The sequence below is a fragment of the Grammomys surdaster genome, unplaced genomic scaffold (assembly GCF_004785775.1).
Source record: "Grammomys surdaster isolate TR1022 unplaced genomic scaffold, NIH_TR_1.0 61, whole genome shotgun sequence".
NCBI lineage: Eukaryota > Metazoa > Chordata > Mammalia > Rodentia > Muridae > Grammomys > Grammomys surdaster.
In genome coordinates this window covers 20,068,619-20,085,650 of record NW_021604563.1, presented here as the reverse complement: position 1 = coordinate 20,085,650, position 17,032 = coordinate 20,068,619, and the positions used below count along the sequence as shown (strand labels likewise).

General features: G+C 39.4%; 1 protein-coding gene, 1 non-coding gene and 1 pseudogene across 2 annotated transcripts; 1 reads left to right on the top strand and 2 right to left on the bottom strand.

Moving 5' to 3' along the window:
- The first annotated feature begins 659 nt into the window (after window positions 1-659).
- Window positions 660-1,656, top strand: LOC114622353 (annotated as a pseudogene).
- Window positions 1,657-4,173: 2,517 nt separating this feature from the next.
- On the bottom strand, window positions 4,174-12,283 carry LOC114635560 (high mobility group nucleosome-binding domain-containing protein 5-like). Its single transcript, XM_028784106.1, has 6 exons — window positions 12,128-12,283; window positions 10,344-10,367; window positions 9,771-9,800; window positions 9,464-9,517; window positions 7,393-7,527; window positions 4,174-5,622 (listed from the first exon to the last, which is right to left on the bottom strand). Exons 1-6 carry the CDS (start codon window positions 12,140-12,142, stop codon window positions 4,765-4,767), a joined length of 1,116 nt encoding a protein of 371 aa, XP_028639939.1. The 5' UTR covers window positions 12,143-12,283; the 3' UTR covers window positions 4,174-4,764.
- Window positions 8,576-8,737, bottom strand: LOC114610021. Its single transcript, XR_003709628.1, has one exon. It is a non-coding gene; the product is annotated as a U1 spliceosomal RNA (small nuclear RNA).
- Window positions 12,284-17,032: the final 4,749 nt, after the last annotated feature.

The following is a 17,032-nucleotide window of genomic DNA, read 5'->3' as shown; positions in this document are numbered from 1 at the left end:
TGAAAATATGCAATCTCAGGAGGTAGGAGGTGGGGGGGACCCTCTAGAATATACCAGAGATCTGGGAGGTAAAAGACTCTCAGTATTCAAAGGGAGGGACCTTAGATTAAATGCCCTAGAGTGGAGAGGGAACGTGTAGCGTCCACCTCCAATAGAAAGACAGGACATCAAATTTAATTCTCTTAAGATAAGAATATTATTTTTTGAGGATTATAAAAACTTGTTTTTAAGGTTTTTTTTCAAATTTATCTTTGTTGTCTCAGAAAGTTATTAATAATACCCAGTATATTATAGTTGATGATATTAGACCCCAGGTAGTACATACATTATTGGTCTCCTGTCTATGTCTTCCTAACTATGGTATTTTAAAAAGATGGATAATTTATCTATTGACACTGAGCTCCCCACATCCATTGATCTTTGCAATGTGTCCAGCTGTGGTTCTCTCTAATAGTATCTTTTTGAAAACTGGTTACCCAATACCATGTGCTCAGCCCTGAAACTATATGTATACAAACAACAATAACAACAAAATAAACCTTGAAAAACAACTTTGTCCAGAGTCAGGAACCCCCTCAAGCAACTTACAGATTGGACACCAGGAGGCTCCAAGGAGTTGAATCACTGACCTGAGAAAGCACAGCTGGTCTTAAAACAGCATGTACACACCCATCCCTCAGGGTAGTTCTCCATTCCCAGCCTCAGTTCCAGACCCAGGCCTACACACAGGGCATGCGGAGAAGCTGAAGATAGTGCCGGTAGCACCAGAGAACCATGGCATCTTTTTCTCTGGGGACTCCTACTTTGTGCTTCACAATGGCCCAGAAGAGCCCTCCCATCTGCACCTGCGGATAGGCCATCAGTCATCCAGAGATGAGCAGGGGGGCCTGTGCTGTGCTGATTGTGCACCTTAACATCCTGCTGAGGGAGCGGCCTGTGCAGTGCCATGAGGTTCAAGGGAACTTCCCGCAAGACCTCAAGTACTAGGAAGGTGGTGTGAACTCGGCCTTTTACCAGACAACCTCGGGCACCACCCCAGCAGCCATCAGGAAGCTTTACCAGGTTAAGGGGAAGAAGAACATCCGTGTGACCAAGAGGCCTCTGAGCTGGGACAGTTTCAACACTGGGGACTGCTTCATCCTAGACCTGGGTCAGAACATCTTTGTCTGTTGTGGTAGAAAGTCCAACATCCTGGAGCGCAACAAGGCGAGGGACCTGGCCCTGGCCATCAGGGACAGCAAGCGGCAGGTGGGAATCATCACTGATGGAGAGGAGCCCAGCTGAGATGATTCAGGTTCTGGGCCCCAAGCCTGCTCTGAAGCAGGGCAACCCTGAGGAAGACGTTACAACTGACCAGACCAACGCTCAGACCACAGTCCTGTATAAGGTCTCTGATGCCGCTGGACAGATGAATCTGACCAAGGTGGCTGATTCTAGCCCTTTTGCCTCACAACTGCTAATTCCAGATGACTGCTTTGTTCTGGACAATGGGTTGTTTGGCAAAATCTCTATCTGGAAGGGGAGAAAGGCTAATGAGAAGGAGCAGCAGGTGGCCCTCCAAGTGGGTGATGGCTTCATCTCTCGAATGACACTCAAGTGGAGATTCTGCCCCAAGGCCGAGAGAGTCCCATCTTTAAGTAATTCTTCAAAAACTAGAACTGAGGGTGGTGGCTGTCCCATTCCCTGCTCTCTTGCCTCCCACCACCTGCCTGCTTGTTTCCCCTCTGGCTGCTGAGCCAGCACTGAAGTGCCCTCTGGATGCCCAATAAAGGATACATTCTGTCCCCCCCCCCAAAAAAAACCCCTCAGTAGGTTGTATTATGTATTTAAACAAACAAATACAGATATCTTACATAAGGTAGCAGGCACATTCCTAAAATTCATATTTAATTGTTTTTTTAAATTTATTTCAACAAACTGAATTATAAAGTCTTTACTGTTGTGGTTTTAATGAAAAATGTCCCTAGACAATTTCTGGGTTTGACACTGAGATAATTGTTCTGTTGGTTGAGTACCTTTAGGAGGTTGGTTGGCTGTAGTACCTTTAGGAGGTGGAGCCTAGCTGAAGGAAGTAGGTTGTGGAAGTCAGGCCCTGAGGGCTATAACCCTCGCCAGACCTTTCTGGTTACTGGAAGGTATCATGTGAGCCAGCTGAGCAGCAAGCTCTCACGGACACAAACAACTCCGTTTTAGTCGAAACAACTTCCCCATCCTGATGGGCTACCTTCTCTGAATTGTGGGCCAAAGAAATACTTTCTCCACTAACTTGTTTGTTTTAGGTACTTGGCCATAGGGAGAAAAGGTTAACTTAATACCTCTAGTTACAAGGTACAGGGAGATTTTGGTAAATTTATTTTGTTTTACATACATATATTTGTTATTTGAACAATTCATGGATGGATACAATGTATTTTGATCATTGACCAGACCAATGCTCAGGCCACAGCCCTGTATAAGGTCTGTGATGCCACTGGACAGATGAATCTGACCAAGGTGGTTGATTCCAGCCCTTTTGCCTCAGAACTGCTTATGTCCCTGCACCTTTATGCTGCCTCCAACACCTGCTGGGTCCCCCCAATACCTTCTTCCTCCCAACTTTATGTATGTCCTCTTTATAAATGATCCACTGGGTCTAATTAGTACTGCCCATATGGCCATGGGTGTGGGGCCACCCACTGGAGCATGGACAGTATAATTTTGTTTATTCATTTAAGAAAATTCATTCCTCTAAGAAAACTTTGATTATGGTATGTGTTCCCTTTTTATTGAATATTTTATATATTTACATTGCAAATGTTATCCCCTTTCCCAGTTTCCTCTCTGGAAACCCTCTGTCCCATCCCCCCAACCCCTGCTTCTAGGAGGGTGCCTCCTGGCCCTGGCATTCCCCTACACTGGGACATCAAGCCTTCACAGGACCAAGGACATCTCCTCCCATTGATGCCCGACAAGGCCATCCTCTGCTACATATGCAGCTGGAGCCATGGGGCACTATCCTATATCATACATACCAATGGAGAAAACTTTAAAGTCACACTACAAAATTTTAGATAAAATTTTTGCGCTATATAGTACCAAATTACTTATTTTGCTCTATCAGTACATTACCAAAGCTTTGTGCTGCTGGTAACTTAAAGATGTCTCTCCTATTACTAAGGAAATGTTAAGTGGTCGTCATGAATAATTGTTTTCTATAGCGACCCCTATAGAGTACCTTTTTATACTATGGCTATTTCTCCACATCTTTAGATAAGACCACTTTACTATAGACTTGTATCACATTTTTACCTTCACCTCCAATGATAACCTTGTCTGTGAATCAGCTAGCACTCCTTTTATCTCTTTTCCATTTTGAGACTTAGAAAAAATTATATGAAACAAAATTTCTATGGTGTAGAGAATATGAGATTCATAAAGGAAATAAGACCTATGGAAGAAAGTTTACTTGAGTGTAATCGTATGAACGAACGATTCTACTGTTGCATTCCCTGTTCTTGTTATGGAAATGTGTTACATACTTAAGGTGAAGCTGGCTACTTTGCATAGAGGACAGGGTTTCACATGAAAAGAAAACTTACGTAGAGATACTCTGACCATTGACAACAGAAGACATTTAAGACAACAAATTCACGTGGGATGCTTCACATGTGGGATGTTTTCTGTCCTCGTATAATAATGATGTCCATTTAACTCTTTATCCTTCTGCCTCTACCTCCAACTCTTACATCTTAGAAAAGCATTGTGCTTTTGTAATGTGCTTTGGTATGTTCATTACAAGTGAATCACATGGACTGATCATCATCAATTAAAAGAAAACTACTACATGTCAAAAGACACCACTGATCATACAGTAACACAAAAAATAGTGAGTGTTCACTCCAGATTTGTAACTGATACCATTAGAAACAATATGAATACTCATGAAAAATAAAATGTGCTTTGACTGAATGGAATATCCTTAAGTTACAAAAATGAATGGATTAATGAATGTGCCTAAACCAATATGCTGCATATTTTAAAATGATTAAAATATTAAATTTTATGCTTTACAACTGTATCTTAATGAAAAAAAAATCTTCAAATGTTTTCCTGAACACCAATTTGGGAGAAAAATCAAGTCTATTAAAGTTCCATTAAACAATAGTTTTTGAAGTATCACAAACCATAATCATCTTTGTGTGGAACTCTTTTTATTATGATAAATCCAGCAAAACTTTGTGCATACACATATAATCAAAACTGCCCTCCTGAAATAGACATTCAAATTTCTTCAAAAATGAAATTAAAATTTTATATTCTTTCCAAGCTACTAATACAGTTGTATTTGGTAATGACAATTCTAACTCTTAGCATTACCTGAAAATAGTTGACCTTCTTTATAAAAGCAACCGAGAGAACTACAGCAAAGTTGTGCCAAACTCTTTCTTTTGGAATTCTCCTACTCTGCAAAATTACCACGTATAAGAATAAAATTGAAACTCAAAGATTTAATACATAACTTACACACAATGAAATTCACAAAGTTGCAAGTATACATTTTATATTTTGCACTACTATAATCACAAAATGTATAAATGTGTCATGTTAGGCATTTTTGCAACTAATAACCTGGATGATGATGATGATGATGATGATGATGATCCAAGATTGAATGATGCTAAAGAAAAGCACTGTTTATAAAATATCTGATAAAAATATTTATCTCTATTAACATTACAACAGGAAGGTACGTGTTACCAAATTATGATCTCACAGAGGGCAGTTTTAGACAATACTCAGAGGCTCCTCTTTCTCCCCATCTTGTTTGAAGTCTTTGTTTTCAGCTTCGTCTTCTGCTTCCACCTTGTTTTCATTATTCCCTTCACCTGAAGCAACCTCTTGCTCTTCTTCCTCCTTTCTATCCTCTTTTCCATCATCCTTCTCCTTTCCCTCTTCTTCATACAGATCTTCCTTTCCATCTTCCTCATGCAGATCTTCCTTTCCATCTTCCTCATGCAGATCTTCCTTTCCATCTTCCTCATGCTGACCTTCCTTTCCATCTTCCTCATGCAGATCTTCCTTTCCATCTTCCTCATGCTGATCTTCCTTTCCATCTTCCTCATGCAGATCTTCCTTTCCATCTTCCTCATGCTGACCTTCCTTTCCATCTTCCTCATGCAGATCTTCCTTTCCATCTTCCTTGGTTTCCTCCTCTTTGCATTTCCCATCTTCCTCCTCTGTTTCCTCTTTCTGTTCTTTTACTTCTTCCTCTGTTTCAGCTTCACACTCTTTGTCATCTTTCTCTTCTTCCTTCTTCCCATCGTCTTCTTCTTTGATATTTTCTCCTTCTTTTTCATTGTCTCCTTTCTCTTCATCATCTTTGGCCTCCTTTGCATCTTCACTTTCAGCTGCACCTGGTTTCTCTTTTAGGCCTTCTTCTTCCCTCTTTCTGTCTTCCACTGCCTCACCTGTATCTTCCTGTTGTTTTCCATCTTCATCTTTCTCCACATCTTGAATGTTTGCTTCTAGCTCATCATCTTTGCCTTCTGCTGCCACTGCTTCTTTCTTTTCTCCTCCATCTTCTTCAATGTCTTCATTTATCTGTGCTTTTACTTCCTCAACTTCCATTTTAGGAATAGATGACTAGATATAATGAGAGGAAAAAGATTGTAAATTTAGAGCTGTTTTATCTCTTGAATATTAAGATTAGATTGTTTAATACTTGTTTCATGAAAAGCCTACTTATATTTCATTTGCCAGAAAGTAGTTTTCCTATATAATAAGAAAAATATTCCAAACAATACACAAGTATAGTATCTTGATACAAAGCACCACAAATAGATGTCTGCAACCATAACTTTAGTAAAGCTTGTCTATATAAATACCCTTCATTAAAAATATGATGAAACAAAGTAAATAATCAGAAATTGTTTATTTATTCTATGTCTTAAATTCTCAGTAAGTAAAACATGTGGCGATAAAGTCTTTGGGAAATAATGCTGGTTTTTTTTCTGTTCTTTTGAGACAAGATGTTGGCCTTGAACTCACAGTGATTCTCTGGCTTCCACCTACCAAATATTGTCTGTGTTGGTTTGAATTTGAATGGCCATGGTAGGTTCATATATTTAAATGTTAAACATCACAGATTGGCACTACTCGAGAAGGATTAGGTGTGGCCTTGTTGAAGTAGGTGTGGCCTTGTGGTGGCCACTAGGGGTGTGCTTTGAGGTTTAAAAAGCCCGAGATGGGCCCAATGTCAGTCTCACTTTCTGCTGCCTGCAAATCCAGATGTAGAACCATATCTGCCTGCATGCATGCCTGCCTTGCTCCTGCCATGAAGATAATGGACTAAACCTCTGAAATTGTAAGCTGGCCCCAATTAAATGCTTTCCTTTATGTGAGTTGCTATTGTTGTGGTGTCTCTTCACAGCAATAAAACCCTGGAGTAGCAGGCATGTACCACTATGCACAATTTAGGTTTGTGTGGTTTTTGGTGTTTCTTCCAGACAGGGTTTCATTATGTAGCTCTGGCTGTCCTGGAACTCACTATGTTGACCAGGCCTCAACCTCACAGAGATCTACCTACCTCTGCCTTCCAACACATTTTGTGCTTTTTAAAAAACAAAAATTAGCTGGGCGGTGGTGGCACACGTCTTTAATCCCAGCACTTGGGAGGCAAAGGCAGGTGGATTTCAAAGTTTGAGGTCAGCCTGGTCCACAGAGTGTGTTCCAGGACAGCCAGGGCTCCACAGAGAAACTCTGTCTCGAAAAAACAACAACAACAATAAACCAAAAACCAAAAACATGATACATGGCTGGCCATGTCACTCAGTTGATAGAGTGCTTGAATATAGGAAACTCTGGTTTGTATCACCAGCCTCGCATAAAATAGGTATGTGTGGTGGTGCAGGTCTGTAATCATAGCACTTAGTAGGTGGAGGTAAGGAGGACGAGAAGAGGAGGTTGAGACAAAAGAGGACCAGAAGTTCCAGGTCATTCTTGACTATATAATGAGTTTGAGGCCATCCTTGGCTACAGGAAACCTTGTCTGGAAGAAAAAGTTCTATGACAGTTTATCATCAATAGAAAAAAATAAAATGTCATTTTCTGAGAAAAGAAGTTCCAAATAGTTTATGTGTTGACAAAAGGAATTAAAGTTTGGCTTATATTTAATAAGAGAATTATATTTGTTGTAAGTCATTCTTACTGGCATTATTAAATCAATATTAATGCTAACCAACTGCTTGTGCTATTGCTACCTGCAAAGCTTGTATTTTCCATTCATTTTCTATTTAGATACCATTTTACCACAGAACCACTATTCATTTACTATTTCTGTTTTTAAACTAAAAGGCAAATATGATTATTTTCAGTTGCATTGTTAAGTTTTCAAGAAGATATAACTCCAGGTACCTCAATAATTTTGGCTTCTCCATTTTCAGTGTTTTCCATGTTGCATTCTTCTTTAACATCTTCTGGCTTGGTTTCAAGAACTGTTGTGGTAACTGCATCTTTGTTTTCTTCCATGACATTTGTGGTCTTCGTTTTCTGCCCAGCAACATGAAAATAAAAATACAGAGTTTAGCTGCTATGTTGATTCACTAGCTGAAGATCCATTAGCAGCTGATAAAATAATTTAGCGAGAGCTTTAACATACTACACATAAATCTGATAGCAATAAAATTAACATATAACTCTTTTAGTGATACTTCTAAGGCAGCATTAAAAATGCATTCGTTTACCCTGATATAAATTAAAGAAATATGCTTTTATGATGAGTGTAATGAGAAGTAACAAGTCAGTCTTGACTAGTGCCCACCAAGGTCCAATTCCCAGCATCAGGTTAGACTTCATAAATTGAATGTCTCTTACCAAAAGTCAATTTATTACTGTCTAGTCTACTCATTAACAAGAAGGTTGTGTTAATTACAAAGTCTCCATTGGTAGTAATTAAGAGAATTGTCATGTTAGAACATCAATTTAGACACATCTAGAAGAGATCACCATCAGATGCAGCTGTTTCAATCTTTGTATCTGTCAGCTCCCCTCCCTCATTTTTGGTTTTCCTTTAAGAAAGTACGTTGCTTAAGTACATATACAGTAGGAAGATTCCGGATGCCAGAAAAAAAAGTTTAAACCCTAGATCTTTCACTTACATAAGAGTGAACTTGAGAAATGTTATAAATCTCTCAGATTGTGTTTTTATATGTAAAATGATAATATCACTCACCACAGAGGGACATTTTGGGAAACTGAGAAATCGTATATGGAATTATGTTAGGAATTATAGACTGCAATGTATGTAAAAGCTATTATTCTGTTAACAAATAAGAAACAGATCTGAGAAACATAAATACTTCTTACAGTGCATGATTATATAACAACCCTGATGGTTTACTCTTATACTTTCCCCACTCTCCCTCTCTCAGTGCAACTTGCAAAACAGTTCAATAGTTAGTGCTGCATCAGTTTATAAATTGACTGATTGAGATTAAACAAGGGCTTTAAAAATAAAAAGTATCAAAAGCATCTTATAAGAATGACCATAGTTTGCCATGTCTTCAGTCACAGATGATGTCAAAAATTATTACCCTCACAGGGGAAAGCACTAATTCAGTCCCCAACTACCACCAATTGTGCAGTTTCCTATAGCTGGGGAAGTCGCAGGGGTCAGCACATCTGGAGTGCAATGGATCATAAGCCTTTCCCTGGGAAAATCATCTTTGAGATCATGGTATCTCCCCTGCCAGGTAAGTATTCAAATATTCTTGTGGAGGGTTTTGTTTGTTTGTTTGTTTGTTTGTTTGTTTGTTTTTGAGAGGAGAAGGGGAAGTCAGGGCAGGAACCTGGAGGCAGGTGTGAAGTAGAAGCCATAGAAGCCATGGGGGAACACTGTTTACTTGTTTCCCCTCATCAAATATTTTTTATAATTTTAATCTTTTTTGATTTTTGTAATTGTTAGAAAAATGTTTATGAGGCAATTAACATTTAACTTAATATTGATTTTACTTCTCTTTCAGCCTGTCATTAGCTATAATATACAAGCACCAAAGTCTACTTAAAATCAGTTGACTCCATTTAAAGAAACAAACATGATAGCACTTCCTGAAGCGTTATCAAATATTAGTTACTGCTATTATTGTAATACGCTATTGAGTTACTGCAATTTATGGCCTTTGTTTTCCCATGAATATTGGTAAATACCAAAGGCATATACATTTAATGGGCCTACTCACCGACATTTTTATTTTACATTTACAATACTGTGTTGAAACTACCAAATAAAAATGCTAAGACACAGCTACCGATCACAAAACATGTACATATAGTCACCATCCAGTGTGATCTATATGTCCCGTATTATACATTAGATTTCTGTCTAAGAAAGCTATGAAGAAAACAAAAGGATTGGCTGTGTGCACTTTCACAATTGATTTCTAAAAAAAAAAATTATTTTCCTCAACCTTGTAATTTGAATATTTACCCTTGAAGTTGATGCTCTTTTAGGTTTCAACTCCGGTGTAAAGGGCACAGGCATCTGCATCAAAAAAATGTCATTATATAAGAAAAGAGGAAGAAATCATATTTGAAGAAAGACCACTGACAATGAAATCCATAAAAGTATGATTTAAACCAAGCACTAGGGAAAGAACTGTTTTCCTTAACGTGTAAAGTTTCTCCCATCAACCTTCCAAATAACCCTTGTGTTAAATATAATATTATGCAGGCTTTCCCAATTCTAAAAACTATATTCCATGATACATGGGCAGCATTTTATAAATATCACTTACAGCAGACAGTCGGGCTGATCTTCTCTTTGGCTGGAAGTGGAAAAAAGTCAAAAGAATTATGGTTATAGAAATCTAAAATTATTTTTACTGAGAAAATATTTGGTGTAGTACTGTGTAAATGTTGCTATTAAGGGAGTTATTACAAATGTTAAGAAATGTCATAGACACACACATCTGATCCAACCCCTGAAACCTTTCATATGCTAAAGGGAATAAAATCCCATGACAACCTTCTTTCACTGAGATAAATCAGCAAAATGACTATTTCTGAGGAGCACATTTTAAAATGAAAATATAGCTTTCTGCTCACCAACTGTCTGACAAAACAGAACTTGAGCCTAAGAAGCTGCTCTCTGGATCTTATAACAAGCACCGTAGGGTCCGAAATGCCAAAATGTCTGTCATTTTTTTTTAATTAGTGTACTTTGAGACAGCACTGGCATACACAACATTAGTGCTCATGTGGTCCAAATATAACTATCAGCATTTTTACCTAGTTATGTGTCTTTAGTTTCTAAAATGAGTGCGTGTCTCCCCTCCCCCCCCCCAAAGTCACACGCTAAAGACACTCACCTCCTGGCTCGCATCACCTGCAGCCTATGTAGAGGGAGAAAATACAAAAAAGAAATAGGATCATCAATATAAACATGCAGACCGGAAAATGTCACCAATGGACTATAATTATAGCTTTAGACACTTGTGACTTTTTCCCTGGGTTCCTGTCCAGCAGCCACGTGTTGCTGCTTACTAGCAGCTATTCTACACCTACTGTTTTAGTAACATGAAACGTGGACCAAGATGCAAGTTCGTGCTTAAGACCCGTTTACAAAGGGTCAATGTTATTTTTTGAACAAATAACGTCTCTTAAGAACAAAACATTTTCATTTTGAAATCCACCTGCTCGAATGTTAAAGCCAAAACAAGGGTTGGGCGGGATGAACGAAGGCGGAGTTTCTTGCAGTTTCCCTTTCTTGCCTTATGTTTGCTCTGCAATTGTATCTATCTGACCAGCTCTACTGATTATGGACTATTTTCCTTCTCAAGTTCTTTATACTAAACAAGAACCCCACCATACTTTCAAGGAAGGACGTCTTTGTTCTAACGTCGACGTTTTGTTCAGAGAAGCAGGCGGCGGAATTTAAAACTTCCCGCCACTACCTGCTACAAGGTTGCTGTCAGCTCGGTAAAATAGCAAGATCCATTGCACAAGACGAAAAGAGCCCGGCGGCGGGAGCCTTGGGAAGGGGGGTGGTGATTAGAAACAATCGCTTTCGGTATCAGAGTAGCCCTTTACCCTGGGAATTACCAGGCTATTATTTCAATGATAGAGCCCCAGAGCACTAAGGAATTTCAGCCTCATTTCTATGTCCTAGGAATACGGAAGGCGGACGGATTCACAAGAATATAAAAACAATCATAAGGCTTTTACATTAACACAATATTTTATTTTATGATTTCACCAAGTAATGAAACAGCATTCCAATTTAGTTGAAGGTATTCGGGGCAGGGGTGGGTGGGTGGAGGGAAACACAAACACTGAGCTTCAACTTATTTCCTATCTTCGCGGAGACAGGAATTTTGAAGTGAAGGGTTACAGAAGACCTGTAGCCCTTGGTAGCTTGGATCAACTCCCCATGTCTAAAGTGAACTAATCCCACGCCACCCCACCATCCAACGCTGACAGTAGTTTCTCGGACGCGGCTCTCTGATCACCTTTCCACCTTTAACTAGAGAGTTCCGAGAGTGCCAAATCTCTCAAATCTAAAGTTTCTAATTACAGCGGTGAATCTCTCCCTTCTCTAGGACAGTTTGAAGTCTGCGCCGCCTAATGGCACAGGATTACCATTGCATAGCCATCTGGCATGACAAGAAGTGGAGGAGGGAAGAGGGGGGAAAAAGGAAAAAAGAAAACGGAAAGAACAAAGGCAAAAACAAGAGAAAGCCAGGGCTTTCGTTCCCCTAAACGGGACGGTTCCCCGAGAAAAGCGGGTGGTAGAGGAGGAAGCTGGCGCTGGAAGTGTGGTTGGGAGAAGAGTTCTCCAATAGGGTAAGCGGAGGAAGGGGGGTGGGGTAGGAAGCGACAGCACAGCGCTATGGCTGTTTGTAATTCAGCATGGAGACACCTCTCAAACGATTCTCTCCCTTAAACAAAACAAGCCAAAAGTGAACTACCAGTTGCATACAAGACCTTCCGAAACCAAAGACAAACGGATCGCTACCTTTCCCTCGCCTTCCATTCAAAACATCACAAAATCAAACTAGAAGCCAAAATGCTCTTTCAAAAAGATAGAAATCTCTGTCGTATGAAATATGTATTTCGGCAGCTAATATCCCGTCTATCTTCCCATTTCACTTACCTTTCTTTTGGGCATTGTTGCAGCTCTCCGTAGGAGATCCTTAGGCAGGAGGGAAAAAAGCCGAGAGGAGTCTCTGCCTGACCGCTCCGCGAGCGACTGAGTTTTCAATGAACTAATTGCAGCACGATATGTACTCGCGTCCCCCCTCCCCCTAAAAAAAATCTCTCGTTATTGGCAACATTAAACACGCCAAGACGCAACCAAACTACGTGAATGGTTACCCGAAGTGGGAGCCAGGTTGGAGTGACAGGCTGTCAGGCCAATGAGGGGAGGTGGCCGGTTCGGAAGGCGTGGCCCGCGAACTTGCCCGAAGCCCTCGTATGCTGCCGGCTTTGACTGCCTCTAGGGTGCCGGAGTCCACGCATTTAACAGACGCCTAGTGCTCCAACGTGACCAGCAGGAAATCCAGTTTTCTTGCCTTTTCACCCGTTTTTAAGTTAAAACGGCAAGCAAAAGCTCAAACAGTTGGTTTTTTCCCCCCACGATCTCCACCCCACTTCCTTCTTCGCGCCGGGTGGCGGGCCCTTTTGAGACTGGATTGAGCCAGAAGCTCCAGTATTTCCCTGTTAGCAAAAGGGCGAGGTTGGAGTGACAAGATCGCGGGTTTAGAGATCAGAAAAAGAGTGAGAACGTTTCTGGTCGTGAGAACTTCCCGCCAATGCTGAACTGTGGTCCTGGCTTTAGAAGGGTGCCAAAACTACGCGCCTCCCGCAGGTGGAGACGAGCAATAAATCTGGGACCTGGAAGAGCAGGACTCCCCTGCAGGCCGCCTACCTTCTAAAAGAGCTAGTACTCCGCCTGGAGGGAGTCAAGCAAGAATTAAATAGGGCCACACGGGAAGTCAGTAACAGCAGAGGTCTACCCAGAGGAAAAACATTGACTTTAATGGATTCATAATTCAAAGATGATATTTAAGACTACATAGAAAACAAAACCATTTATTATCTTCATTACTGAAACTTGAAGTGTCTCCTTAATTTTTTATTTTTATTTTTAATTTTTATTTTTGGCCCCCGGAAGTGCCCCGTGAACCTATTCTAGTCTCAGACAGTGTTTAAGTAGCAGCTTTCTGTTCTGAGAATCTTCCATTTGTCTTCTAGTGTCAGAGTCTGAGACCCTAAACGTTTGGTGAAAAGAATAAGATGCTTAGAAATAATTCCGGTTATGAGGGCTGCTAATTGTTACTGGAACTAAGCAAGCCGGGTCCCTGCAGCCTTTTTTGAGATGTGCTTTGCTTCAGTTGTTGAAAGAGCTAATTGTATTTAAAAGTGCTTCAACAACAGTCTGCATTCCCTAAGCTGAAAGTCTAATCAAAACGAAAAATTAACCTTTTAAATGGTTACTTAAAAATTTAGGGCCCGGCCTAGTGGTGTATGGCTTTAATCCGAACACTTCGGAGGCAGAAGCAGGGAGATCACAGTACGATCAAGACTAGCCTGGTCCACATGTATCAAGCAAGCCTGAGCTACCTAGTGAGACCCTGCTTCATTGCCTCCCCTCCCCCAACTCTTTTTCTGTTCCTGTAGCTTAAAGGAAAACCAGACCGTCCATTTCAAAGAGTACTAGCTACGTTTGGTGGTGGCGATGTAGCAGTGAGATGCTGAGATTCAAGTCATTCTAGGCTAAATAGACATCCAATCACAAACAAACAAACAAACAAACCAAGCATGACTGCCTATATGATTTACAGGTTATCAAACCATCTGTTCAATCTAAAACTCACCCTGACAGACCCTATAATTATGAGTTTTGTCCCATCTTCCCTAGCGTTAGCCTGGGGAGTTAAACAAACCACTTACCCTAAGACCTACTGAAACCTACTCCCATAACTTAGCGTTGCATTCTTATGCAAGTAGACCTCTGAAAGGCACATTTACATTTGCTTCCTTGGCCTGCAGTTATGTGTCATCTGACCAGGCTCCAGATGTGCCTTTTAGTTACCTTTAAGTGAAAGCCTTGTTGGAAGAATCTAGGTGTCTTTCAGTAATTTGATTTTCTGAGAGAAAATTGATTTCAATGTAAGAATTGTCTCATAAGGATAAGGGAAAAATGAAGACAATGAAAACGTGTTAGCGATAGAATGCATCCATTCAACATATTCTTACTTACCATTATTTTGCGGGTTAGATTTTTGTTTTTGTAGACTAGCTTATAAAAATGCAACCCCCTGTGACATGCAAAGTGGCAGTACACAGTTTCTGCCCTTAAGGATTTTTGTAGCTCTGTAGGATTGAGAAAACAGATGCATGTGTATTTACAAATCAAAGATGCATATATTATATGAATTGTGAAGTTTATATTTAATAGTACTGTGGGGGTGGGGTGGGAAGGCTCCTTTTCAAACTGAGGCCATTAAAGAAGGCTTTTGGTATCTGGGCCTGAACGCGTTTGGAGATTGTTACACTATAACACTGCAGAGGCAAAGTTTGGACTTGTTGAGAGAATAGACTGCCCAGTCCCAGTAAATTGAAACAAATGATGAAGATGAGCTCAGAGAGGTGAATCTCAAGTTGGAGGCAACATTAAATGTGCTGTCAGAGCGAGTGAGCTCTGGCACCTCTCAGGGTTGTCAGCTATTTTCTGCTTTGTTCTGTCTTTCCTCCTTGGAGCTCAATCTGTCCAAATTGTGATTTACGCTTTTCAGATTGCTTAAATGTGAAACGTTTATCTAGTTCTTCACCCCACCCCCATAATTCTTTCTAGTAGTAAACAGATGAGTGTCCTTTGTGCCAGTCAGCTTCCTTTAACTCTTGACCTTTGTGACATTTTTACCTGTGTCTGAAGCTTCATTACTTACAGTGTCACCTACAAAATATACCAAATGGTCCAGTCCTAGCCTAGTGTGACCTCTTTATCTAAGAGTGTGCTAATCATTTCAGCTCATCAAAGCCCATACCGCATAATTTAGATTAAACCATCAAGTTCACAAGCAAGGTCTCACTATGTACCCTGGCAGACCTGGAACTCTTCTTACATGAAGCTGGCTTGGGACTCACAGAGATCCAGCTGCCTCTGCCCCCAAGTGTTCCTATTAAAGGCATGCAACACCATACCTGGTCATGCACAACTTTGACTGGAAACTGACTCAAAGTTGTTTTGTTTTCCTGGATATTTTTCATCACATCAAATGCCAGGTTTCTTCTGCAAAGTTTACCATAGTTACAAATTATTTTTCCAAAATTGATAAATTATTACAGAGTCTGAATTTTATTTTATGCAATGGTCAATGTGAGATTTTTTTCATGGATTACTTATTTTTAAAATTATACTAACTTGTTTCTCTTTTTTTTTATTAAAAGCTATGAATACTGATTGCCTGGCAATTATCCATAGGATAATTTCCCTTGGCTATTAAGTATGACTACTGTGACTGTCACAATTCAGAGTAACTGTAGCATGTCCATTCAGTAACCAGTGGGAAATGGGATAGAAAGATATAAAATTTACAGATTAAACATATCAACATTAAAAATGTTTGCCACAGAGAATCTAAAATAAAATAATAAAATATTAACATTATGTGCTTATGAGAGATGGGATGGTAGGGTGTTAAGAGGAAAAACGATCTTCAGATGTTCTGCAGATTATATATATATATATGTGTGTGTGTGTGTGTGTATGTGTATATATATATGAATAATAAAAATATTCCCAATGCACTATTTTACATACAAGGGAATCACAAAGGTACTGAATGGTAGTAAATATTATCTTTTCCATGTTAAAGTACCTCTGTCTTTGGTTACACTTGGTTATCATTAGCATTCCTGCTATATGCTAAAAAGTAAAAAAAAAATCTGAAAAGTGCTTAATATTATTTGCACATAATAAAATAAATCTTACTATAATCAAAATAACGTTTTTAATATATTAGTTGGTGTTTTATGTTTTAATAAACATTAAGCTCCAAATGAATCTAATGCATCAGTCAGAGCATTCATTTTTGAAATGAGTTAGATGCTGGTAGTTCTTTCCAAAGACTGGATCTTGAAACATTGTAAAACTGAGAATCTAAGACTTTCTTTCTCCAGATTTAAAACTAATAAAACACTGAATTCTGAGCGGTCCCTGATAGGATGCCTTTTGAAGGTGTGCTTCTAGTGGTAGAAAAAATTGAAAAAATAAAACAGTAAATTTTGATTTTAATATTTAAATAAATGACAGTTTAAAGTTTCAGACATTAAAGCCTAGAAGAGACTAACTGGAGATTTTCTAATTCAATACCCTTGTAATACAGATCAGCAAACTCAAGCACAGACAGCTTAAATTTCATTGCCTGTGACCATCATTCAGAGGTGGAGCAGCGTTTTGTTTGTTTTTCATTTTTTTCTGATTATTTTATTTGTAGCTTGGATAGCAGCAATTATAAAACCTCAACAGAAACGTTAATGAATTACAAGTCATGTTAGATAAAGACAAATTTTCCTCTATTTCAGTTCAAAACTCAAGAAGCACTTCTGTCCACCAGCCTCTTCAGATATTTATTTCTGTTTGTTTATCTAAGAATCTGAATTTAATCCTCTTATAAGTTTTTAACTGTATCAAAAGTAGAAAAATTGGTGATTTTATGTTCTCTCTCTGCCTCTCTCTCTGATAATTTCAGTGAACAAAGTTTTAACCACTAAAATCTTCAAACACATTCTCATGTTTCCCTCTGTTATGTACTAACAGAACGCTTTTCAAATAAAATTACAAATGGCCAGAAGTCATCTGAAGATTTCCAACTTATAGTAGGTGCCCTCCTTTATTTGAGGATTTTTTTTTTTGTTTGTTTTTTCGAGACAGGGTTTCTCTGTGTAATCCTTGCTGTCCTGGAACTCACTCTGTAGACCAGGCTGACCTCAAACTCAGAAATCTGCCTGCCTCTGCCTCCCAAGTGCTGGGATTAAAGGCGTGCGCCACCAA